The sequence below is a fragment of the Hemiscyllium ocellatum genome, chromosome 20 (assembly GCF_020745735.1).
Source record: "Hemiscyllium ocellatum isolate sHemOce1 chromosome 20, sHemOce1.pat.X.cur, whole genome shotgun sequence".
Taxonomy (NCBI): Eukaryota; Metazoa; Chordata; class Chondrichthyes; order Orectolobiformes; family Hemiscylliidae; genus Hemiscyllium; species Hemiscyllium ocellatum.
This window is the reverse complement of record NC_083420.1, coordinates 3,977,756-4,005,309: the sequence shown is the minus strand read 5'-3', so window position 1 is coordinate 4,005,309 and position 27,554 is coordinate 3,977,756. Positions and strand designations below refer to the sequence as shown.

General features: G+C 42.2%; 1 protein-coding gene across 1 annotated transcript in view; it reads left to right on the top strand.

The window, feature by feature from the left end:
- The window catches only part of nomo (nodal modulator), an 89,422-nt gene that overhangs the window by 34,515 nt on the left and 27,353 nt on the right, over nt 1-27,554 (top strand). Inside the window, exons 16-23 of the mRNA XM_060840423.1 lie at nt 308-395; nt 9,562-9,625; nt 9,724-9,819; nt 13,680-13,889; nt 16,718-16,800; nt 23,919-24,075; nt 25,651-25,777; nt 27,162-27,275. Of these exons, the coding sequence (XP_060696406.1) occupies nt 308-395; nt 9,562-9,625; nt 9,724-9,819; nt 13,680-13,889; nt 16,718-16,800; nt 23,919-24,075; nt 25,651-25,777; nt 27,162-27,275 (939 nt within the window). The remainder of the gene's footprint in view (nt 1-307; nt 396-9,561; nt 9,626-9,723; nt 9,820-13,679; nt 13,890-16,717; nt 16,801-23,918; nt 24,076-25,650; nt 25,778-27,161; nt 27,276-27,554) is intronic.

Here is a 27,554-nt window from a genome sequence, read left to right as displayed (position 1 = left end):
ACTTTGTTTATGTTTTAATACCTCAATGATAATTTATTAGTTATGAAATGTTCCCCTTCCTTCGCATCCCATTAAAATGTATTCATTTGAAAGAACAGCAAAGCAATGCAAAGTGTTTCATAAATCTGTAGTGTATACATTTGGTGGCAGTCATTGAGAGTCTGATTTTAAGTAGGTGAGAATGTCATTTCTGAGGCACTGTATTAGATTGATTTGCCTTTGCTACAACGTGAGTATATTAGAAGTAATACATCATATTGTCATCACTCATATGTTTGAAAATGCTGTTCATTCTATCGCTATTCAGGAATTTTACCAGGATGGAAGTTGCCCAGAAAATGTTGGTGTATACAACCTCACAAAAGGCGTGAATAGATTTTGCCTTTCTAAACCAGGTACAAAATCTGAGTGAAGTTTATTTGTTTAGTTCTTGGCTCTGCAACTCCTTAATGCTGTGCATTGTCCAAAGTTTGCACTGAGGCTGTTATAACAAAGTGACCATTGATATTGTGGGCTTGATATCAAAAAATAATCCAAGGCACTTCACAGAGGAAGGAGATCTTTGAAGGGTCATTAGGAAGGGTTAAATTTTAGCTAACGAGATGGATAGAAGCAGTGTAGAAGGTAAGGAATTCTAATTAGATAATGTAGCCAAAGCAAATACAAGCTGACCACCAATCTTGGGGCAGAGCAAGTGGAAATACAGGAGGCCAATTCACTGGATAGGTATTTAAAACAAAAATAAATTAGAGAGTGTGTCAACTGAGGCTATGGCACTTAACATATATTAGGACATAGTTCTCAGAATATTGGATGATTGGAGTTTGAGGTAAATATTGGAAAGAGAGCATTAAATAAAATAGAGTCCAGTGGAAATGAAGGAATTGTGAAGGGTTTCGGCATCAAATGAGTAAGGTGAATGTGATGATTGACAGTATTGCAGAAATATGTTGGCAGTGGATGCTGGGTTTACAGGCACAGAGTTAATTGAATATAAAATAGTCCAGTCATAAATGAACAGTGAGGCGTTTGACTGGGCTGCAAATAACCTTAGCTTTCCCTGTATTCAACTGGAGAATTTTAAGTTCCTTCACAGTTGTTGTTCAGATGTGATTATGGAAGTGAATCGCTATAACTTGCAGCACAGAAACCTCGGGATCTAAACACAATAAATTAGCAATCGGTTTAGATTGCTGAATTGAACATAACATCAAAAGTTTGGTACAAATGGAGGCTGATGCATGCAGCCTAGCTTTTTGAAGAGCAGAGTGTAGAGCAGAGAGCTCAGGATGGTTTTCTGGAAATCCCCAGAGCTGGCCATTTCAGATACGATCAGCCATCCTGAGGAATTATAATAATAATCAGTTTAAGATTGACCGACAGCTTTGTGGTGTGCCACATACACAGTCTTTCACTCTTTGCAAAGAAGGAATATGGGCCCAGATTATGTCTATTTTAACTCAACAAAGTAGGTGACTCATTGGTTAATTGCTCAGGGCATTGGTCAGACCAATCCGAATCAAACTGCCTCGTGTGAAATCTAACCAATGCCTGGCAGTTAACTGTCGATCATCATTAATTGCTATATTCTCTGTGGCAGCACCTCTGCCAATCTCAATCCACTCGTCAACTAATCCTCTCAAACAACATAAATGCTGATTTTTTCCCTTTTTGGGAATTCTTGCCAATTGTCCTGATAAATTCAAGATGAAAATCTTCAACAAAACTTCTTTTTCAGCAATGCTAAAGAAACAATTGTTGGAAAATTACTTGTGTTAGAACAGATAAGTGAGGTGCCACACATGGTGTTTGGAGAAGACTAGTACACATTACTCAGTACAGTGACTTATAAAAGTCATTCTTGGAAACAGGTTAAAATCTGAGTGTTATCATACAAGACTCAGCTCATGATATGGAAATTTTACCATTGTTTAATTCAATAATCCTAATCTTATCTTCATTTATGAAAGCAAAATGCTAGCAATTTCTTGATCTTATTAAAATTGGATGCTTTTATGTTTGAATAATGGGCTATGAACCTTTATCCTCTTCCCATTTTTTTTGCATATACTTTGTTCTGAGCAGCCACTTTTCATATTTGCAGCCTATTGATCATGCTGCAGATTTGTTCAGCTCTGTGCATACATTTTCCACTGATTGTCAAGCATGCATCCTTCCTAAAGAGGAGAAGGCAAGCAGATCAAATCAGTCAATGTGCTTTCTAAAAATCAAATTTTTCCTGCCTTTTATCTCCTGTTTTTCAATTTTGCAAGGCGCAAAATATGATTTTCAACATAACAGAAGAGGTTACCAGTTTCAACTGACATGATTCAATTTAGGTGTACGTTTTTGTGCCTTTTATTAATGTTTCTATTTGTGAGCCACAACTGGTTCAAACAAAGGGCTTTGAGTTTATTGTTTTCACAGCTGTCACTCAGTCAGTTGAAGGAAGTTATAGAACATAGAACAGTACGGCACAGAACAGGCCCTTCAGCCCACGATGTTGTGCCGACCACTGATCCTCATGTATGCACCCGCAAATGTCTGTGACCATATGCATGTCCAGCAGTCTCTTAAATGTCCCCAATGACCTCGCTTCCACAACTGCTGCTGGCAACACATTCCATGCTCTCCCAACTCTCTGTGTAAAGAACCCACCTCTGACATCCCCTCTATACTATCCTCCAACCAGCTTAAAACTGTGACCCCTCGTGTTAGCCATTTCTGCCCTGGGAAATAGTCTCTGGCTATTGACTCTATCTATGCCTCTCATTATCTTGTATCCCTCAATTAGGTCCCCTCTCCTCCTCCTTTTCTCCAATGAAAAACGTCCGAGCTCAGTCAACCTCTCTTCATAAGATAAGCCCTTCAGTCCAGGCAGCATCCTGGTAAACCTCTGAACCCTATCCAAAGCATCCACATCTTTCCTGTAATAGGGCGACCAGAACTGGACACAGTATTTCAAGTGCGGTCTAACCAAAGTTTTATAGAGCTGCAACAAGATCTCATGACTCTTAAACTCAATCCCTCTGTTAATGAAAGCCAAAACACCATATGCTTGCTTAACAACCCTGTCCACTTGGGTGGCCATTTTAAGGGATCTATGTACCTGCACACCAAGATCCCTCTGTTCCTCCACACTGCCAAGAATCCTATCCTTAATCGTACTCAGCTTTCAAATTCGACCTTCCAAAATGCATCACCTTGCATTTATCCAGGTTGAATTCCATCTGCCACCTCTCAGCCCATCTCTGCATCATGTCAATGTCCCGCTGCAGCCTACAAAAGCCCTCTATACTGTCAACGACACCTCCAACCTATGTGCCATCTGCAAACTTGCTGACCCATCCTTCAATCCCCTCATCCAAGTCATTAATAAAAATTACAAACAGTAGAGGCCCAAGGATAGAGCCCTGTGGAACACCACTCACCACTGACTTCCAGACAGAATATTTTCCTTCTACTCCCACTCGCTGTCTTCTGTAGGCCAGCCAATTCTGTATCCAGACAGCTAAGCTCCCCTGTATCCCATTCCTCCTGACCTTCTGAACGAGCCTACCATGGGGAACTTTATCAAATGCCTTGCTGAAGTCCATATACACCACATCCACAGCTTGACCGTCATCAGCTTTTCTAGTCACATCCTCAAAGAACTCGATAAGGTTTGTGAGGCATGATCTGCCCCTCACAAAGCCGTGTTGACTGCATTTAATCAAGCCATGCTCTTCCAGATGGTCATAAATCCTATCCCTCAGAATCCTTTCTAACACCTTGCAGGCAACACACGTGAGACTGACTGGTCTGCAATTGCCGGGGATTTCCCTATTTCCTTTCTTGAAGAGAGGAATTACATTTGCCTCCCTCCAGTCCTCAGGTACGACTCCAGTGGAGAGCGAGGATGCAAAGATCTTCGCAAGTGGCGAAGCAATTGCATTTCTCGATTCCCAAAGCAGCCGAGGACAAATCTGGTCTGGGCCTGGCGACTTGTCAATCTTAATGTTTGACAAAATTTTCAGCACATCAGCTTCCTCTATCTCAATCCATTCCAGCATGCACACCTGCTCTTCAAAGGTTTCATTCACTACAAAGTTCATTTCTTTCGTAAAGACAGAAGCAAAAAACTCTTTAGGGCTTCCCCTACCTCCTCAGACTCCACACACAAATTCCCTATGCTATCCCTGATCGGCCCTACTCTTTCTTTGACCATTCTCTTACTTCTCACATAAGTGTAAAATGCCTTTGTGTTCTCCCTAATCCGTTCTGCCAAGCCTTTCTTGTGCCCCCTCCTGGCTCTCTTCAGACCATTTTTGAGCTCCTTCCTCGCCTGCCTGTAATCCTCTAGAGCTGAGCTTGACCGTAGCTTCCTCCACCTTATGTAAGCTACCTTTTTCCTTTTGACAAGAAGCTCCACTGCTCTCGTCATCCAAGGTTCCTTTATCTTACCCCTTCTTGCCTGTCTCAGAGGGACATATTTATTCATCACTCGCAACAACTGTTCCTTAAACAGTCTCCACATGTCTATAGTGCCCTTTCTATGGAACAATTGCTCCCAATCCATGCTTCCTAACTCACATCTAATCACATCATAGTTTCCTCTTTCCCAATTAAATATCCTCCCATTTTGCCTAATCCTCTCCTTCTCCATAGCTGTGTAGAATGTGAGGCAGTTGTGGTCACTATCACCAAAATGCTCTCCCAACACAAGATCTGATACCTGTCCCGGCTCGTTTCTGAGCACCAAGTCTAGAATGGCCTCTCCCCTCGTCGGCCTGTCAACGTACTGAGTTAGGAAACCATCCTGAACACACCGTACAAAAACAGTTCCATTCAAATCTTCTGCTCGAAGGAGGTTCCAATCAATATTGGGAAAGTTAAAGTAACCCATTACAACAACCCTACTACGTCCACACTTTTCCAAACTCTGCTGACCTATGCTTTCTTCAATCTCCCTGCTTCTATTGGGGGGTCTGTAGTAAGCCCCTAATGAGATGACTGCTCCCTTACTGTTCCTAATTTCCCCCATACTGACTCGGTAGGCAGATCTTCATCGACAGTGGAAGCTTCTGTAGCTGTGATACCCTCTCTGATTAGTAGTGCTACACCCCCTCCTCTTTTTTCCCCCCTCCCTATTCTTTTTAAATGTTCTAAACCCTGGAACATCCAACAACCATTCCTGCCCCTGAGAAACCCATGTCTCTGTTATGGCCACAACATCATAGCACCAGGTACTGATCCATGCTCTAAGTTCACCACTTTTTTTCCTGCGTTAAAGCAAACACACTTTAACTGATCCCTTGGTTCCTTCCCAGGAAAATCCTTCCCACTAGCTGGTCTACCTCTTGCTATTGCCTCATCTGCATCAACTCCCACCTCCGGTATGCAGCTCAGGTTCCCACACCCCCTGCCATACTAGTTTAAACCCCCCTGAACTATTCTAGCACACCTTCCACCCATGACATTGGTCCCCTTCCAGTTCAGGTGCAGCCCGTCCTTCTTGTACAGGTCCCACCTTCCCCAGAAGGCATCCCAGTTATCTACATACCTGAAGCCCTCTCTCCTACACCAGCTGTGTTAAGCTGCGCCCGCTCCCTGTTCCTCACCTCGCTATCTCGTGGCACCGGTAGTAAATTAGTCATCCTGCTCTGCAGCTTCCATCCTAACTCCCTGTAATCACTTTATATATCTTCGATCCTTTTCCTGGCTATATCATTAGTGCCGATGTGTAACACGATTTCTGGCTGTTTGCCCTCCCCTTTTAGAACCTTATACACCCGGTCGGAGACATCCCGGACCCTGGCACCAGGGAGGCAACATACCTTCCGGGAATCCCGATCCTGACCACAAACTCTCCTGTCGATTCCCCTAACTATCCAGTCCCCTACCACGAGTACTTTTCTATTCTGCCCCCCTTCCCTTCTTTGCCACAGTGTCAGGCTCAGTGCCAGAGGAACTGACTGCTATGGCTTTCCTCTGGTAGGACATCCCCCCCCCGCAGCAGTATCCAAAACGGTATACTGACTGCTGAGGGGAATGTCCACAGGGGATCTCTGCACTGTCTGACTGTCCCCTTTCCTCCCCCTAACTGTAACCCATCTATCCTTATCCTGAGCCTTAGGAGTGACCAACTCCCGGTGACTCCTCTCAATTACCCCCTCAGCCTCCCGAATGATCTGTAGTTCATCCAGCTCCAGCTCCAATTCCCTAACACGGTTTTCAAGGAGCTGGAGTTGGGTGCACTTCCCACAGATGTAGCCAGCGGAGACGTGTGCCATGTCTCTCATCTGCCACATTCTGCAGGAGGAGCAAGCAACTGCCCTAGCATCCATACCCCACTTATCTGAACGCCCACACAATAGTAGACAAGAAAGCTTAATTCAATTGCTATAAAATTAATAACAAACTTATATTCAATAGAGGAAGTTTTTAGAATGAACCTTACCTCATGAACTAGGTTAGAGGAGGAGGGCGGGTGGGAGACACTACAGTTGTAGAGTCTCGGGTTTAGCCGCCTTGCTGATATGTATGGTCACTGCTTTCCTTCCCGGCTGCCCCTCTGGCCCTCGTCAGGGAAAACACCTGTAATGTATTGACAGTTCCGTTTGCACACAGGAAAATTACAGAACCTGTAACGAGACTGGTTGTGCTGTTTGAGTGATAATCTCAGCGCTGCAGTGGGAGAGGTCCCTGCTCTCTCTGAATAAGGTTGTGGGTGTATTTTATGGCCACCCGCTAGGGCTGACTTTAGGCTGCTATGTCCAACGTTGCAGTGCCCTCAACTGCACTGAAGTTTGGAAACTTTGATCCAAACTTTCCAAAACAAAAATGTGTGACATACTTAGTTTAATTCCTGAGAGAGACACTATTTGCAAGAGCAAACTACAGGAAGGTGATGACGTTGCTGCACTTTTTGTTTGATGCTGTTCTCCTCTCGTTCACAATTGTGGAAAAGCTGAAAAACGTGGAATTTCTATTTCCTTAAGAAATCTATGCATTACAGGTTATTAGATATGCAAATTTGTTTTATAATGAGCCAACAGACCCCAATTTATTCACCAGTTTTTTAAGAAGCTTTCATCCATACCTGTTTGCTGTCTTCCTAATTTTGCCAAATGCCAGAATTTCGTCCCTTCCTGGAATAGAAATATTCAGCTCCCCAGTCAAAACATGCCAACACTCCCAAATGCTAGCTAAAATATTTATCACCTTTTCATGGAAAGATGAAAAAACAGCAGGGTTTTTGTAGTGGGTGGTTTTAACTTCCCCAATATTAACTGGGACTTCCTTAGTGCTAGGACGTTAGACGGGGCAGAATTTGTTAGGTGCATCCAGGAGGGTTTCTTGAAGCAGTATGTAGATAACAAGGGAAGGTACCATACTAGACCTTGTATTGAGGAATGAGTCTGACAAGGGATCAAAGTTTCATTGGGGGAGCATTTTGGAAACAGTGATCATAATTCCACAAGTTTTAAGACAGTTTTGGGTAAGATTGGTCCTTGGGTGAAAGTACTAAATTGGGGGAAGGCTAATTGTAACAGTATTTGGCATGAACTGGTGAAAATATATTGGGGAGAGCTGTCTGAGGGTAGTTCCATGTATGCTATGTGTGAATCTTTTAAAGAACAGTTGATTAGAGTTCAGGACCAGTGTATTCCTGTGAGGATGTAAGAAAAGGATGCCAAGACATACTGGAAATATAGTCAAAAAGAAAATCAAAGCCTGAGTGAGGTTTAGGAAACCAAAATAAGGCAAGATCCTTGAGAAATATAAAAGAAGAAGGAAAGAACTTAAACAGGTGATTAGAAGGCTTGTAGGAGGCCATGAAATGCCTTTGGCAAGTAGGATTAAGGGAAATCCCATGGTATTTTATGAGTGTGTTAGGAGCAAAAGGATAGCTAGGGAAAGGGTAGGTCCACTCAAGAACAAAGGAGGGAATTTATGCATAGAGTCAGCAGAAGTGGGTGAGGTCCTTAATGAGTACTTCACATCAGTATTCGCCAAGAGAAGGACATGGTGGATGGAATGATTAAGTGATAAACCTCTTCTGTCCCCTCTCCAAATCAGCCACAAGGCATATGGCATGCTCACTTTCATCGGTCAGGCATTGAGTATAAAAGTTGACAAGTCATGGTGCAGCTTCATAAAACTTTAGTTAGGCCATGTTTGGAATATTGTGTGCAATTTGGTTACGACACTATAAAAAGAATGTGGCTGCTTTGGAGAGGGGACAGAAGAGGTTTACCAGGATGTTGCCTGGATTGGAGTGTATTCACCATAAGGAGAAGTTGGACAAACTTAGTGTTTCGCTAGAGCTTTGGAGGCTATTGCACAACCTGAATCAAGTTAATAAAGTTGTGAGGGTCATGGATAGGGTGGGTGTTGGGAGTCTTTTTCTGAGGGTAACAGTGTCAAATACTAGGGGGCATGAGTTTAAGATGAGAGGAGGAAGTTTAAAGGAGATGTGCAAGGCAAATGTTTTTATACAAAGGGTGATAGGTGTCTGGAATGCGCTGCCAGGGGAGGTGGTGGAGCCAGATATGATAGCAGTATTTAAGAGGCTTTTGGAAGGATAGATGAACAGGCAGAGAATAGAGGGATATGCACCGTGTGCAATTGATGGGATTAGTTTAGAATGGCATTGTGGTCAGTGCATGTGTTGTACTGGACTGTGTTCTATAAGACCACAAGATGTAGGAGCAGAAGTTGGCCATTCAGCCCATCGAGTCTGCTCTGCCATTCGGTGAGATCATGGCAGATCTGATCATCCTCAACTCCACTTTCCTGCCTTTTCCACATATCCTTGATTCCCTTGACTGATTAAAAATCTGTTATCTTAGTCTTGTATATGCTTTACATCTGACATTCTACAGCTCTAGAGTCATAGAATCCCTACAGTGTGGAAACAGCTCTTTTGGCCCAACACGTTCATACCGACCCTCCAAAGAGTAACCCACCCATAACTATTCCCCGACCCTATTACTCTACATTTATCCCTGACTAATGTACCTAACCAACACATCCCTGAAAACTATGGACAATTTAGCATAGAGGAAACCAGAGCACCTGGAGGAAACCCACACAGACACTGGGAGAACGTGCAAACTGTACACAGGCAGTCGCCTGAGGCTGGAATCGAACCCGGATCCTTGGTGCTGTGAGGCCGCAGTATTAACCACTGAGCCACTGTGTCACTCGCTTTGTAAAGAATTCCTCAGATCACTACCATCTGAGAGAAGAAATTCCTTCCCATCTCTGTATTAAATGTGCAGTCCCTTATTCTGAGAGTATGACTTCTGGTCTTAATCTCCTAATCTGTATCTCCCAGAAGGGATACAGCTTTTCTATGCCTACCCTGTCAAATTATCTAAGATTCTTGCACGTTTACTCATTGAGTTCCAGATTGGAGATCTGGTTAAATTGAAACTGATAAATTATCAGCCTTGATAACATGGAAGATGTCATACAGATTGATATTGCTATTTTGATATTCAAAATAGTTTGTTTGAAAATGTTGTGAGAATTGGAAGAATTTCTGATTTAAATGAACATTGTTTCTTCCATCAGGTGTCTATAAAGTGACTCCTCGTTCCTGCCATCAGTTTGAACATGAGCATTACATCTATGATACGTAAGCATTTAAGCCCTTTTCTTTCTTGTGCAAAATCACTATATTAATGAGCTTTTGCATTAGATCTCATGAATGTCATTCTGTTCTTTGTTTGTTAGAGCGGCCCCTACCATTCTAACCTTAACAGCAATTCGACATCGTGCATTAGGTGCTATAGTGACAGACAAATTGATGGATGTAACAGTTACTATCAGGTAAGAGTGCCCAAATACAAGTGTAGTCAAACTGTGATGCCATTACTCTTACCTTAAAATAATGATATTGAGAAAAATAATAAGATATTTTAGCTTGAGTTCTGAAGAAGAATCCTGTTGGATTTGAAGCATTGTCTGTTTCCTTCTCTGCTGATACTGCCAGACCTGAGATTCTCCAGCATTTGCCTCTTTTATTTCAGAATTCCAGTATCTGCAATACTTTACTTTTATTTAATGCATATTTTAGTGTGATGTCCATATTTTTGTCCTTGTGTTGCAGCTAAATGTGTATTGGTCCCTGTTTCATCAGTCTTTTTCATTATCTGGCTCATTTCCGTGTGCACTCTTGATCTCTAAACCTGCTAAATCTGTACGTAAACACTGAATAGTTAAAATAAATTAAACTTTAGAGGAGAAGTGTGTAGTCAGTACAGTAGCTGAAAAGTCGGAGGAGTAGACATTTGCCTTTTGGTATACATTCGGTATTTTGACATTTTTGCACTGTTGTTAGAGCAGAGAATTTACATTGCTGCTGGGTGAAAATTCAAACAGCATTGTGTCAGTATCTTCATCACAAGGACTCCGTTGGTTTGAGAAGAAGGCTGAGATCTACCATCTCAAGGAGACCTCGGGGTGGGCAGCAAATGCAACTTGGTCAAGAAGCAATTAATAGAGCCAGTTGTGAATTGTAAATGAATGGCAACAAAGGGTGGTTTGGGTCCAGTGACACACAGAATCATTTTGAAGGAAAGGTCGATTTGAAATGCTAACTCTGTTTTCTCTCCACTGATGCTGTTAGAGTTTCTTCAGCAATATCTGGATCTCCAGCTTCTGCAGTTCTTCATTGTCTGAATTGTAAATGCAAGCTTTATCAGTGAAATATCAGAAATATAAGGTTTTGCTGAGAAATGAATTGCTAAAGCTTTTTTATAAAAATGTATGTTTTTGGGAATTAAAAACAGAAGATGCTGGGAAAACAAAGCCGGTTAATTGGGGTCAGTAAAGAGGAAAGACAAGTTGTGTGTTAATGATTAAGATATGTTTAGGATTATATCTGTTGTCAATGTGATGACTAACTTCATTATACAAGAGTTAACAGTCGAATATCGTATTAAAAAGAGGTTGCTATGACAAAGGGTGCTTGGTATAATATTGGGGACTAACCTAGGCATGCTTTGAAGGTTTAACTGTAGGTTTCAGTGTTATAAATGTTGCAGGCCCATGGCTTTATAGTGTTCCAGTGCAAGCCCATCAAGCCAACTTTGTGCCCTGTTGGAAACGATAAACCTTTGTGCTGTTTCCACTGTGTAGAGAATTGCTGATGGAAAATGTTATGATTTCCACTGCTCATATGTGAACTGTGATATCCTATTAAACCAGGTGAAGGGATGCCAGGACTTGTACTCTGCACAAAGCTTTGGCTTGGCAGGAAATCTCACATTTAGTTTCATGTGGGATATTTTTAACAGATTACAGACTGCATTGCATTATTAGAATTGGAAATTAGCATTTCAGATATGTACACGCAGATCAGTATTACATTTGGGTTTGTGGCTGCTCCCATTACATATTGATTAGTTCAATTTTTCTTTTCGATAAAAGGGATAGTTAAGTTAACCCATGCCTTACTAAAAAGATCTAAGATGAGTCCTATCCCCAAGATCAACATTGTGTCGGGTTCATTACAGCAGCAAGTATAGATGAGGAGGGCTGACTTCAACTGATGCTCCTCATTGTTCAAACGTTGGCAAGTTTACAGAGAATTGCAGCACAGCAGGGGCCATTTCATCTATTAAATCATGCTGTTTGACAAAGCATTATCCAGTATCATTTCACCTTATAACTCTTCACCTTCTACAGCCCTGTGCATCTTAGTGCCTCAAGTGCATGCCCAAAAATTCTATTGAAGTGAGACAGAAGTTTAACTCTCCACCATGCATTGGTTTCAGAGCATCACCTCACTCGGGCGGAAAACAGCATTTCTCAATTTCCCTCAGATCCTTCAACCAGTTCTTTCAAATCTAATGCCTCTGGTCATTGACTTCACTGCTAACAGAAGCAATTCCTTCATGTCCCCTCTATCTAGGTTCCTCGTCATTCTATTCACCTCAGTCAAATTACCCCACAACTTTTCAAAGAAGATAATCCCAGTCCTTCCTCATTGCTAAAATTCTTTATTCCTGGCAGCATCCTTATCAATCTCCGATGTACCCAGTCCAGTGTGAGTAGGTCCTTTGTGTAATGCGGAGTACTCCGGCTATGGTCTACCTGATGTTACATTCATTTCTAGCATTATTCTTCTGCTGTTATACTCTGTGCCTTAACCACTAGAGTAAATGATGCTGTATACCTCCTTAACCAGAATCTTATCCTTCATTGTGTATTTATTCTGTTGTATTGTTTAACCTTCTCAAATGAATGACTTCACACTTTACTAGATTGGATTCCATTTGCCAGATTGCAAGGGAAGGTGACGACCTTGTGATATTATTGCTGGACTGTTAATCCAGGAGACCCCTGTAATGTTCTGGGGGCGCAAGTTCAAGTTCTGTCACGGCAGATGGTAGAATTTGAATTCAGTAAAAATCTGGAATTACAAGTCTGATGATGACAGTGAATCCATTGCCAATTGTTGGAAAATCCCACCTGGTTCGCTAGCATCCTTTGGGGAAGGATATTGCCATCCTTACCTGGTCTGGCTTACTCCAGACCCACAGCAATATGGTTTAATCTGAACTGCCCTCTGGGCGATTAGGGATTGGAAATAAATGCTGCCTGGCCAGCGATGCCCACAGCCCATGAATAAGTTTTTTAAAAAAGCAGATTTCTGCCCACCTGTATGGTCTATGATATCTTGCCTCAGTTTGCAGCTTGCTTCCTTATGAATAACCATGTGGCCAATTTTTGTATCATCTGCAAGCTATTTGAAAGTTGTTGTTAAATACTTGGAGAAGCAAGGCACACATTGCTGACTCCTGAGGAATTCCATGAGAAACAGCGTTTCAGTCCCAAAAATACCTGTTGGTCATTGCCTTTTGTTTCTTGCTATTGAGCCAATTTTGGATTCAACTCGCCACTTTGCACTGGTTCCCACGAGATTTTAGATTTTAACTTTCTGGTCAGTCTGCCATGTTGAACCCTGTCAGAAGTCTTGCTAAATTCCAAGTAGAAATATCAAATGTGCTGACCTTATCAGTGCTCCTTGATTACTCCTACAAAAATCACTTGATTTAGTCAGACGCAATCTTCGCTTCACAAATCCACACTGTCCTTTTTTGTCCAGTCTGTCTCTGAGTGGATTTAAACAAAAACGTTCTCCTGAATGCATTGTAAGAATTCTGTGGTTTTCTTGCCCTTTGCACCGAATTTATCCCTGTTAATGTTAGATAAGTGGGAATTCCTCCTGTTACAGCTCAGAGCACAGATGCTTGGCCTCGACCTGATAGTCAAAGAAGTTGCTACAAGATCTCAGAATTACCATGTGTTCTGATAACAGGCTTTTTAACTCAGGCTAATTGTAACTTGTGCATATGAACATTGCAGAATATATCTTGATTATAAGACCAGATGCTATTACATCAGTGTGTAGCATTGTTCAGTCAAATGGGTGAAGAGGGCATGGAACTCTCTGCTCACTTGACTGAAGAGCTCTACACGCTTGATCCTGATTAAATTTAAGTGCTGTTGAGTGCGACAGTCTTTGGGTATTGACATGCCACTAGTTATACAGCCATTTGAGATGCAAAGATCTTCAGCAAATGCAGAATAATTGTCTGCTGCAGCTCAGTATCTTGTGTTGATTTGAACCAGTTGCTAATGTTTGTGCTGATTTCATTGTACCGATTTCTTCCCTTCTCTAGGTCTTCTATTGACAGTGAGCCAGCTTTAGTACTAGGCCCTCTGAAATCCGTTCAGGAGCAGCGGCAGGAACAGCAGCTGGCAGAAATAGAGGCTCGCCGACTGGAGCGTGAGAAGAAGGGTCAAAAGGAAGTGGAGGGAGAGCCGCCTGCCCAGGAAATTGTGGAGGAGCTTGAAGGACCTTTTCTTTATGAATTTTCATACTGGGCAAGGTATTGTTAATGGATGCCTATTAGAACATGCTGAATAATCCATGGTTGCAGGCAAAGAAGCATAACTATGCAAACAAGTTATTGTGGGCTAACAGATTTAAACAGAGGTGGCATGGTGGCTCAGTGGTTAGCACTGCTGCCTCACAGCGTCAGGGTCCCGCGTTCAATTCCAGCCTCGGGTGACTGTCTGTGTGGCGTGTGCACATTCTCCCAGCGTCTGTGTGGGTTTCTTCCGGTTTCCTCTCACAATCCAAAGATGTGCAGGTCAGGTGAATTGGCCATGCTAAATTGCCCATAGTGCTAGGTGCATTAGCCAGAGAGAAATGGGTCTGGGTGGGTTACTCTTCGCAGGGTCAGTGTGGACTAGTTGGGCCGAAGGGCCTGTTTCCACACGGTAGGGAATCTAATCTAATCTAATCTGAATTCCCATAAGACCATAAAATATAGGAGTAAAATAGGCCATTTGACCAATTGGTCTGTTCTACCATTCTACCGTGGCTGATGTGTTTCTCAGTTGTATTCTTCTGCCTTCTCCCCTTTGATGCCCTCACTAATCCAGAACCTACCTTTTTATAAGAACCTGTCTTTTATAAACTCAATCACTTGTCATCCACAGCTCTTCGTAGCAATGAGTTCCAGAGATTCCCCATCCTCTAGCTGAAGAAATTCCTCCTTTACTCAGTTTTAAAGGGTCATCCCTTCAGACTAAGTTGTACTGTTGGGTCCTAGTCTCACCTCGTAGTGGAAACATCATCTCCACATCCACTGTATCCAGGCCTCCCGTATTCTGTACATTTCAATGAGATCCCCCTCAGCCTTCTAAACTCTCATCGAGTACAGGCAGAGTCCTCCACTGCTCTGGATCATGTGACAAAATGACATGTTTTAAGGTTTATGCTGTAATACATAACCTAAAATCAACATTGACTAAACATTTTTTAATAACAAGTTAATTTAATAAACAAGGAACAGGTATTTTCCCTTCAAACAGTAAATTTGATGGACTACCCCATGTTGTGTTTAACATTCTTAGAGACATGTCCTAAATTGAAAGTCCAACTTTTTCCAACATATCAATAAATTATCCCTGCTTCACTTTGGTGAATCTTCCAGTGTGCTTTTAAACCAAGTCCCCATCACTCAATCCTTTAAGCGTATTCAAAATGGGCTCCTCATTGTTAGGTTCTGTTTGATGATTCCATGGTCTGTAATTTTTCGACAATCCTTGTTTCCTTAAACATGGGTTCCGTTGGTCAATCCAGCAGCCCTTTATTCTGCCTGCCATTGCAGCACCAATCTGACTGAATATGAGGGCCTGATGTCTGTAACAATGCTTGTTGCTTTGCCCTGTGTGTCCACATGTGAAAGCTTTTCAATGGGACTTGCCCTGGCCTCTTGCCCCCATGGGCTAGTTGCTAGACAGAACTAGTCAGTCACAAATCTGTCTCCACTATTTACCTTGAGTTAGAGGAGACAGTTTAAAAGGTAACTTAGAATGTCTAACAGCTATTTAAAGTGCTAAGAAAGAGATTGAGTTCAGTATTCTTAGATAATCTCCAAAATGTAAAACTGGTGAAGAAAGTCAATGATCACTTTTACTTTTAGGAAAGTTATATACAGAGAACCCAATAATTAATTTTATGGCATTTACAAGATGAATGATAGTAGATGTTTGGAGTCTCTTCCACAAATGGCAGTGGATGCTGGATCAGTTTGTAATTTTAAATCTGACTTAGATAATTTTTTGTTTAACAAGGGTATTGAGGGATATGGAACTGCCAAAGGCAGGTACTTGGGATTAAGCATCAGATCAGCCATGATCTCCTTGAATGATGGAACAGGCTCGAGGGACTGAATGGCCTCCTCCTGTTCCTTTGTACTATGGTCAATATTAATGTTTTAATTTTCACTGAAATTAACTTGGTTTGGGCTGTGATTTATGAACATAATTCTGTTACTTTATGAAGTTAAATACCTGATTAGGTTGTAACAAATTCTTTAAATGTCTCCCATTCATTAGTCTCAGCTCTGGGAATGTACTCATAATGAATACTCTTGGCTCTGAGAAGGAAGAGGTATTTTTGGGGTTCCTTCAGAATTGGAAAATTGACCATTTTCTTTTCCTTCCGGATTTCTTTCAAAACAAGAATGTTCATAACGTCAACAGGCCGATAAATGCCTTATGACCAAAGGCTCACTTGCTGCTGCAGCAGCCTTGGAGCGTTCTGTCACACAGTCACCAAATTTCATGGTCAATTTTCTTGTCACCTTCTTGGTTCCTAATCCTGCTGTGTGCTTTTGTGATCGTCTTGTGCATCAAATTTGCAGGTTGTCAGTTGTTATAATCTTTGACAAAATCTATGCAGTTAAAAAGGAGACTGCCATTCTGATTAATCTCTGTGTTCAGATTTTACAGACCACGTTACCATAATGTTACAAAGATACACTGTGAATGGGAGTTACATTTCTGGATCTATCTCAACATTTGTTCTCCACTCATTTCTGAGTCACGGGTATCAGGAGTTTGTTTTTGGGCTATTCCTCTATTGTTGTACATTAATCCTCCTGAGCTGTCTGGTTTGAAATGCATTAAACCACATTGAGAAGTTAGATTTATAATTTGATCATGTTTAGCTTTTATGTTTAAAAATCTGATGCATTTTTTTCTTCCACTGCAGTGTTTGTATTTTCTAAAATTAATTTCTCTCTCTTTTTGCCTGTATGGTTGTTCGGTTTTACAGGACAGAGTCTCACTACGCTTTCATGGTCAATGGGTGGCACTATTGATACCACTACTGATTGTAAACCTCTCTTGTTTTCTCTGATAGAGCTGGAGAAAAGATTACAGTCACACCCTCATCAAAGGAACTTCTCTTCTACCCTCCATCAGTGGAGGCTGTCATTACTGGAGGTAACCTTTCACATAATTTGAAGACTTAATATTACAGGTTAAAAGATTGCGGCACAGTGGCTCAGTGGTTAGCACTGCTGCCTCACAGCACCAGGGACCCAGGTTCAATTCCAGTTTTGGGCGACTGTCTGTGTGGAGTTTGCACATTCTCCCTGTGTCTGCGTGGGTTTCCTCCGGGTCGGGTGCACCGGTTTCCTCCCACAGTCCAAAGCTGTGCAGGTCAGGTAAATTGGGTATGCTAAATTGCCCCATAGTGTTAGGTGCACTTGTGAGAGGGAAATGGGTCTGGGTGGGTTGATCTCCGGAGGGTCGATGTGGACTAGTTGGGCCGAAGGGCCTATTTCCACACTGTAGGTAATCTAATGTAATCTAATTGTGAAGTTTTAACTGTTTTACACTCATTTAATTCACTGAATTTCGAATATAAAAAGCATGCAAATTCTTAGGTTCCTGCGTTAACATGAATGTGATAGCCAGTTTCCAGTCTCTGACTACTCATGCTGCTGTTAGAGAGGGGGGGATATCCAGGATTTTGACCAGGCAGAAACAGTGGCATATTTCCAAATCAGGCTTCTTTGTCCTGAATGGTGTCAAGCTTCTTGTGTGTTGTTGGAGCTGCACCCTTTCAGGCACATGGAGAGTATTCCATCACACTCTTGACTTGTGCCTTGTTGATGGTGGACAGGCTTGGGTGAGTTACTTGCTGCAGTATTCCCAGCCTCTGACCTACTCTTTTAGCCACAGTATTTATATGGTAAGTCCAGTTCAGTAGCTAATTTAGGTGTTTTGAATGTGCAAGGTGAATTGCCAAGATGTATGGACCAGAACTGACTCATGCATTAGTTTTGACACACTGATCTAGTTAATCTTATGTACCTCTTAGAAAAGGCTTCTTCACTTATAATGCTATTTTTAAAATGGCCTATGTAATATTTGAGGCAAAACTCAAGATGACTGAAGTTCTAGTAAGGGAAAAGGTGAAGTGCTGCTGGAACCAGAAGGAGCCTGACTCAAGGCAGTGACTTCCTTTAGTTGATGGAAGGATGAGAAGTAACTAATTGGAAAGTTAAGGTTTGTATTCATCTAAATTCCAGTCCTTGTCTTGTACTTGTCCTGCATTTTTAAGTATTTGAAAAAGAATGTACCCAGGCCATGGTGAAAGGAGAAGTTTGGTCATTAGAAGAGTTTAAATTTGATGTGGAGGTATTGGATTGCCTGGCTGTATTAAATTTGAGAAAGCACAAACTCATAAGATACTTCCCTCAGTATCCTTGGGTGCACTGAGCACAATTGCAGAAGCTCAGGCCCTTATGTTTCAGTTTTGCTTAAACGCTCAGTTGATGCCAGAGGGCTGGAGAACTGCAAATGTTATGACCTTGTTCAAAAAACACTGCAAGGGTAAGTTAAGCCACTGTAAACCAGTCAGTTTAACATTAGTGGTGTGGAAATCTCTGGAAATATTAATTTATGATAAAATTAATAGTCACATGGACAAATTCAGGCTATTTGAAGAGAGCATGAATTTCTTAAAGGATTTTGGATTCCCTACAGTTTAGAAACAGGCCCTTCGGCCCAGCAAGTCCACGCCAACCCTCCGAAGAGTAACCCACGCAGACCCATTCCCCTACCCTACATTCACCCTGACTAATGCACTTAACATTATGGGCAATTTTGCATGGCCAATTCACCTAACCTGAACATCTTTGGTTTGTGGGAGTGAACTGGAGCACCCGGGGGGGAAACCCACGCAGACACGGGGAGAATGTGCAAATTCCACACAGACAATCACCCAAGGTCGGAATAGAACCTGGGCCCTGGGGCTGTGAGGCAGCAATGCTAACCACTGAGCCACCGTGCTGCCCATTTTAACCAACTTGCTGGAAGCTGATTGGAGGCAGATGTTCTCGGGTAAAGGGACAACTGGAAAATGGGAAGCCTTCAAAAATGAGATAACAAGAATCCAGAGAAAGTATATTCCTGTCAGGGTGAAAGGAAAGGCTGGTAGGTATAGGGAATGCTGGATGACTAAAGAAATTGAGGGTTTGGTTAAGAAAAAGAAGGAAGCATATGTCAGGTATAGACAGGATAGATCGAGTGAATCCTTAGAAGATGATAAAGAAATTAGGAGTATACTTAAGAGAGAAATCAGGAGGGCAAAAAGGGGACGTGAGATAGCTTTGGCAAAGAGAATTAAGGAGAATCCAAAGGGTTTTTACAAATATATTAAGGACAAAAGGGTAACTAGGGAGAAAATAGGCCCCTCAAAGATCAGCAAGGCGGCCTTTGTGTGGAGCCACAGAAAATGGGGGAGATACTAAATGAATATTTTGCATCAGTATTTACTGTGGAAAAGGACATGGAAGATACAGACTGTAGGGAAATAGATGGTGGCATCTTGCAAAATGTCCAGATTACAGAGGAGGAAGTGCTGGATGTCTTGAAACGGTTAAAAGTGGATAAATCCCCAGGACCTGAGCAGGTGTACCCAGGAACTCTGTGGGAAGCTAGAGAAGTGATTGCTAGGCCTCTTGCTGAGATATTTGTATCATCGATAGTCACAGGTGAGGTGCCAGAAGACTGGAGGTTGGCAAACATGGTGCCACTGTTTAAGAAGGGCGGTAAAGACAAGCCAGGGAACTATAGACCGGTGAGCCTGACCTCAGTGGTGGGAAAGTTGTTGGAGGGAATCCTGAGGGACAGGATGTATTTGGAAAAGCAAGGACTGATCTGGGATAGCCAACATGGCTTTGTGTGTGGGAAATCATGTCTCACAAACTTGATTGAGTTTTTTGAAGAAGTAACGAAGAAGATTGATGAGGGTAGAGCAGTAGATGTGATCTATATGGACTTCAATAAGGCGTTCGACAAGGTTCCCCATGGGAGACTGATTAGCAAGGTTAGATCTCATGGAATACAGGGAGAACTAGCCATTTGGATACAGAACTGGCTCAAAGGTAGAAGACAGAGGGTGGTGGTGGAGGGTTGTTTTTCAGACTGGAGGCCTGTGACCAGTGGAGTCCCACAAGGATCGGTGCTGGGCCTTCTACTTTTTGTCATTTACATAAATGATTTGGATGCGAGCATAAGAATTACAGTTAGTAAGTTTGCAGATGACACCAAAATTGGAGGTGTAGTGGACAGCGAAGAGGGTTACCTCAGATTACAGCAGGATCTGGACCAGATGGGCCAATGGGCAGAGAAGTGGCAGATGGAGTTTAATTCAGATAAATGCGAGGTGCTGCATTTTGGGAAAGCAAATCTTAGCAGGACTTATACACTTAATGGTAAGGTCCTAGGGAGTGTTGCTGAACAAAGAGACCTTGGAGTACAGGTTAATAGCTCCTTGAAAGTGGAGACACAGGTAGATAGGATAGTGAAGAAGGCATTTGGTATGCTTTCCTTTATTGGTCACAGTATTGAGTACAGGAGTTGGAAGGTCATGTTGCGGCTGTACAGGACATTGGTTAGGCCACTGTTGGAATATTGTGTGCAGTTCTGGTCTCCTTCCTATCGGAAAGATGTTTTGAAACTTGAAAGGCTTCGGAAAAGATTTACAAGGGTGTTGCCAGGGTTGGAAGATCTGAGCTACAGGACGAGGCTGAACAGGTTGGGGCTGTTTTCCCTGGAATGTCGAAGGCTGAGGAGTGACCTTATAGAGGTTTACAAAATTAGGAGGGGCATGGATAGGATCAATAGACAAGGTCTTTTGCCTGGGGTCGGGGAGTCCAGAACTAGAGGGCATAGGTTTAAGGTGAGAGGGGAAAGATATAAAAGAGTCCTAAGGGGCAACCTTTTCATGCAGAGGGTGGTACGTGTATGCAATGAGCTGCCAGAGGAAGTGGTAGAGGCTGGTACAATTGCAACATTTAAGAGGCATTTGGATGATTATATGAATAGGAAGGGTTTGGAGGGATATGGGCCGGACACTGGCAGGTGGGACGAGATTGGGTTGGGTTATCTGGTCGGCATGGATGGGTTGGACCATAGGGTCTGTTTCCGTGCTGTATGTCTCTATGACTCTATGAGGTAACAAAACAGGTTGTTGAAATCAATGTTGTTGATGTCATGTACATGGACTTCCAAAGGCATTTGATACACTGCCACACAACAGACTTGTGAGAAGTTACAGTTCATGAGGTAAAAGGAATAGTAACAAGAAGGATGCAAAGTTGGCTGAGTGATGGGAAAACGAGTGTAATGGTTAATGGCTGTTTTTTCAGCCTCAGGGGACAGATTTGTAATGGATCCTCCCCAGGGATCAGTGTTGGGACGCTGATGAATGTTAATGGTTCAGACTTTGGTATGCAAGGCATAATTCCAAACTGTAAGATTGATAAAAGAACTTTGAAACATTGTAAACTGTGAGTATGATTGTGATCGTGTGGGAGAAAATACACATCCCAGCCTCCCATGACATGGCCACAAAATCACTTAGCCACTGATTCTACCCACGATGCCTCAAATTGGCTAAACCAGCTGCCCCAGACATCCCACATACCTCAGGGCATGACTCATCAGGCCCCAGACCAAGCGAATATACTTGTTCAGATTAACTGATAATGAGCCTCGTGCTCCACAATAGCCCAGCCACCTCTGATGTCCCGAGGGTACAGCTGCTGCCATTGCGAGTCAAGCCTTCACAAAGGGTACCCAGACAAGGAGGCGCCAAAGGTAATTCACTTGCCCCCCTCAACAATTGTGGGTGGCACAGTGGTTAGCACTGCTGCCTCACAGCGCCAGAGATCTGGGTTCATTTCCCGCCTCAGGCAACTGTCTGTGTGGAGTTTGCTCATTCTCCCCATGGTGCTCCAGTTTCCTCTCACAGTCGAAAAAAATGTGCAGGTTAGGTGAACTGGCCATGCTAAATTGCCCGTAATGTTAGGTGAAGGGGTAAATGTAGAGGAATGGGTCTGGGTGGGTTGCTGTTTGGAGGGTCGGTGTGGACTTGTTGGACCGAAGGGCCTATTTCCACATTTAAGTAATCTAATCTAATCTAAAAATACGAACACATTGATACCACATGAAGCCCACTAACACCTGCCCCAGCCAAGGATCAGAATCTCCTGAGTCAATTAACTCATTGTCGGACACTTGAATCTTTTCAATGAATGAATTTTATTTCTCTTTGTTTACAACTCGCACCATTGTCTCATAACTCCCACTTCATTGTAAGGGTATAAAACTCCACGGTATTCTCTGTTCAGGGAAGAAGCTGTGGTTCCTTCTGAACAGCCCATTAGTGACTGTTTCAGTTGGGTCAAGTCTCTTCCACGATATCGCTGTTCGTTAAATAAATCCTTGTCAGTTCTCAGTGTGATCTGTTTGTCTGTGATCTCTGATTAACTGGGCAAAATTCCCCGACAGGTAGATAGTTGAGCTTGAAGAGGACATAGGAGAAGGCAAGCAGGTGGAGTGGGCGGACAGGTGGCAGATGAAGTTCAGTATTGAGAAGTGGGAGGTGATACTTTCTGGAAGGAAGAACATGGAAATGCAATATAAAACAGAAGATGCACCTCTGAGGAGGGGGCAGGAGCAGAGAGAGCTGGGTGTATGTGTGCGTAAGTCATTAAAGATGGCTGGACAGGTTGTGAGAGTGGTTAACAACATGAAGTTTTCCAGGCTTGCTTAATCGAGTTTGGTGGAGTAGGAAGGGGCAAGGAGATGATGCTGAATTTTTATAAGATGTTAGTTCAGCCTCAGCTTGGAGTATCGGGTCCATCTCTGGTGCTGGACGCAATCCAGCATGGGTATGAAGGCACTAGAGAGGATGTTCCAGGGTGAGGAATTTCCAATGTGAAAATAAATCGGAGAACTGGAACTGTTTCCTTGGAGAACAGAAGGCTGAAAGAAGATCAGGTTGAAATATTCAAGATCATGAGAGGTCTGGCCAGAGAAAATGGGGAATGTTCCCACATATGAAATGAAGAAACATGAAACAAGAGGACAAATATTTAAAGTAATTAGTGAAAGGAGGAGAAGCAATATGAGGAGAAACATTTTCATGCAGTTTGTGGTTGGGACCTGAAATGCCTGTGTGTGTGGTTTTGGCAAGTTCACTTGAGTCTCTGCAAGGAAATTAGATTGTTACTTAACAGGGAACAGGATTACAGGAAGGAGGCTATAGAGTGACATGAAGTGAAAACTCATTTGATAAACTAGTGACGACATGATAGACCGAATGGCTGGCTCCTGCACTGAAACAATTTTGTGATATGTTGAAGCATTGGTGCTCCATGAGCATGGTACTCTATTATTGGGAAGATAAGAGGACTGGTCTAAACTAGACACATTGCATCTTTGAAGTGAGACTAGACCATGTTGGTTACATTTGTGAAGAAAGGGTAAACATTAGGCTTGACTATGAAGGTGATAGTTTTACTTAGCAGATTTGCATTTGATAATGAGTCTGCAAACATTTTTGATGAGGAGCCTTGTTTGTGGAGGTTGTGTCTGTGACAATTTTTTCCATCCGATTTAGGCAGTTACAAATTCAGTTTTATTACTGGCACAGAACTAATTCATGTATTAATCATCAGCCATTGTAATCATCATCTCATTGAGAGTTGTACACTGCATATATATTGGAGCAATTAAGTAGAAATGTTCCAGGATGAAGCCGAGAAAGATATTTCATAGAATCTGGGTATGTTCAGTTCATGTTGTTAATGTAATCATTTTGACCTGACTAATTGTGTTTACTGTTTCATATAATTTCAATCTGTGTGTAGTACTTGATTTTGACATGATTAATTCTCAGAATTTTAAATGAAGCTCCTTTAATATTAGGGTGACCTAAATGCTATCGACTTTTCTAAAAATACCTTGTAACTTTTGATTCGATGTGCAGAGTATTTCATTAGCCAGATGAGAAAACTAATTGGATTCTTCGTTCTTGTAACAAAAATTGCACTGTGCTTCCAAGTATCAATGTGAAAGATTTTTTTGAGCAAACTTGGTAAATATTTTCATTTGCTGTTTGCTGAGGTGCTTTGAAATAGCCTTTGCACAACAGAGTGATTCCACAATCCATGTTAACCCATTTAAAGGGTTCTTCAGGCAATGCGTTTCAGATCTCCAGCATCTGAAGTTTTCTGTTTTATCTTTGTGTTTTGCTACAGATAGTTGTCCAGGAAAACTAATAGAGATTCAAGGAAAAGTTGGACTATTTCTGGAAGGACAGATATACCCGGCCTTAGAGGGTGTTGAGATTATTATCACTGAGAAAACCTCAACACCACTCATCACTGTATTCACTAATGAAGAGGGGTCATACAGGTAGGTGAAAAGAGGTTTAGTAATCTGTGCAATAGCTTTGAAGATCATTTGACTGCATCTCATTTTGTGAATTTGAGATTGTGAAGAAAATTGAGTTGTGTGTATCTTTGGATCTGGTTCCTTGCGCCCAAGAAATTGATCTTCATGTAGCTTACATTGAGGACACAAGCTCAAAGTTGTTTTCTTTACATTTGGACTCATGTACACTGGCAAGTAAATGTTTCAATCTGATAAAGGTTTACGGATTTTTAGTAGATTTTACGAAATTGAAAGACACAAAAGTGTAAAAGTTGGGCAGTGATTTCAACAGGAAAATGGGTGGCACAGTGGTTAGCACTGCTGCCTCACAGCGCCAGTGACCTGGGTTCAATTCCCGCCTCAGGCGACTGACTGTGTGTGGAGTTTGCACGTTCTCCATGTGTCTGCGTGGGTTTCCTCCGGGTGCTCCGGTTTCCTCCCACAGTCCAAAAATGTGCGGGTCAGGTGAATTGGCCATGCTAGTGTTAGGTAAGGGGTTAATGTAGGGGTATGGGTGGGTTGCGCTTCGGCGGGTCGGTGTGGACTTATTGGGCCAAAGGGCCTGTTTCCACACTGTAAGTAATCTAATCTAATCTAGAAACTGCTGGAGCAGACTTTTTCAGAAGGAGGCCAAGGAAAATGCCAGATGGAGACACATGGGGGCAGTGTGAGCCTACGGATAGAGCAATGCTTAATATTTTTATTTTGGTTCAGACTTGCCTCTGGGCAAAAGTGAGGACTGCGGATGCTGGAAACCAGAGTTTAGATCAGAGTGGTGCTGGAAAAGCTCAGCAGATCAGGCAACATCCAAGGAGCAGTAAAATTGATGTTTTGGCAAAAAGCCCCTCATAAGGAATAGAGGCAGAGAGCGTCCAGGGTGGAGAGATAAAAGGGGGAGGGGGAATGGAGGTGATAGGTCAGAGGGGAGGGTGGAGTGGCTAGGTGGGAAGGGAGATTGGCAGGTAGGACAGGTCATGAGGACAGTGCTGAGCTCAAAGGTTGGAACTGGGCTAAGGTGGGGGGAGTGGAAATGAGGAGACTGGTGAAGTCCACATTGATGCCCTGGGATTGAAGTGTTCCGAGGCGGAAGATGAGGTGTTTTTCCTCCAGGTGTTGGGTGGTGAGGGAGCGGTGGTGAAGGATGCCCAGGACCTGCATGTCCTCAGCAGAGTGGAAAGGGGAGTTGAAATGTTGGGCCACAGGGCAATGGGGTTGATTGGTGCGGGCGTCCCAGAAATGTTCCCTGAAGCGCTCTGTGAGGAGGCGTCCAGTCTCCCCAATTAAAGCTAGTGCTTCCAAATAAACCAGTTGGACTATAACCTGGTGTTGTGTGATTTTTAACTTTGTACAAAATCTGAAACAATATAGTTGTACTTGGTCAGCTGAACGTATTAAGTGGTATTTTGCTTCTAAAGGGATAGTTTGGAGCTGTGAAAATCTAATCAGTTTATGTGGTGTTCAACAGTACTGTTTCCTGTTTCTTCCAGCGATGTACATTATTAAACCATTGGGATTCACAGAAGTAATATAACCATCTTTTTTGTTTGTACTTACAAGAGTTGGACCATTGCATAGAGACCAGGAGTATTCTGTAACTGCCCAAAAGGAAGGTTTTGTTTTGACTGCATTAAAGGGAACAGTTGGCGATTTTAAAGCGTTTGCATTGGCAGGAGTTACTTTTGAGGTAATTTAATATTAAGTGCTGTGTACAAATTGTACATTTTAACTAATCATTGAGTTCACTTTGATCTATTTTGTTTTTGTTTAATTAGTATGTCTGTTAAAGGTATTTTATAAATAAACACATTCTCGCACCAAAGGCACTGTGGTTAACATTGAAAAATCCATACATGGATTAAGTAATCAGATTAAAAATGTGTGGTCGTCCTGAAGCACCAAAAGTAGCCAAAATTAAATGAAGAGGAGTGTTGAATTAAAATGACAAACCAATACACTATTCCAATATTGCAGACATTTTTGTGCATATAAACTGATCATTTGATAATTTTATTAAGAAAGTGAACCATATAAAGGATAGAATTACATTTGTTATATCTAGTTATTACAGTTTGCCTGTCACGGTCACATGGCATGCTATTTCGTACAGACTTTCATGGGAATGACATTTTTTTTCACATCATTCAGCTTTTGTTATTTACAATATTGCGAAGAGTCGCAGCATCCCCACAGTGTGGGAGCAGGCCACATGGCCCATCATGTCAATACTGACCCTACGAAGAACAGCTCACCTAGATCTACCCTGCTGCCCTGTCCCTGTAACCCTGCATTTCCTGTGGATAACCCACCTAACCAACACATCCCTGCACGTTATGAGCAATTTAGCATGGCCAATCCACCTAACCTGCACATCTTTTGACTGTGGCAGGAAACCTACGCTGGACACTCTGCAAACTCCACACACACACTGTTGCCTGAGAGTCAAACCTGGGTTTCTGGCTCTGTGAGGCAGCAGTGTTAACCACTGAGCCACCATGCTGTCCTGATTTTCCTTCTAGAATTCTTCATAAGTGTGTTTCACAATTTCCAGATTCATCTCAAGTTAAAATCACTTGAATTACATTTAACAGTAGAGCTCATTTAGTATAAGCTTTTAAATGTTTGAATTTTGAAGTGCTCAGTGTAGCTAGGATATGTATTTTCTTGTGCACTGTTTGGATCAGTATTAAAGCCAGTAGGTGCTCAGGTTTTATTGACTGTAGGGACTGTAAAGCACATCCTGGGACATCCTGATCCAAATAAAATCAACTTTCTTTAGATTGTTTTTACATTCAATTTTAACAGCTAGTACTTAAAGATCATGTGGGGATCAGTGCCAACAGACTCTGTCAACCTATTTAACAAACAATGTGTCTTCTCGAGCTAATCTGGTTAATGATAACGACCAGATTATGATAATGATAATGTTAATGATAATGACTAATACAAGTGATTAATTGTGATATTAGCGTAACTCTTACTGTAACGTCAGTAGTGTTCCTGGAATTGCGAATTTTATTTTTACTGCCATTTTAAAATGATACAAATGGAATTTACTCTTATATAACCAGATAAAAACTGAAGATGATCAACCCCTTGCCGGAGTTCTTTTATCCCTTAGTGGAGGACAATTCCGTTCTAACCTGCTGACCCAAGAGAATGGCATGCTCACTTTTGCAAACCTGGTAATGTTTAATTTATTTCATCAGAAACTGAAGTTATTCAATTCTAAATTTGGTTAGAGATTGTTCTGTATATTTTATGTAAACATTTTGATGGAGGTGGGAAATGGAGAATTGTTTTACTTCTTGTTGTCAGAGTCAAATTGAGGGTTTGAAGTGGTGTACAGCCTGGATCAGGTGTACAGTGAAGCTCCCATTACATTGGTGTGATATTGTGCCTTTCCCAGCCTCAGAGGAGTGTCCATTAGTACACCTCACCACTTCTCACACAACGCCAGTCTG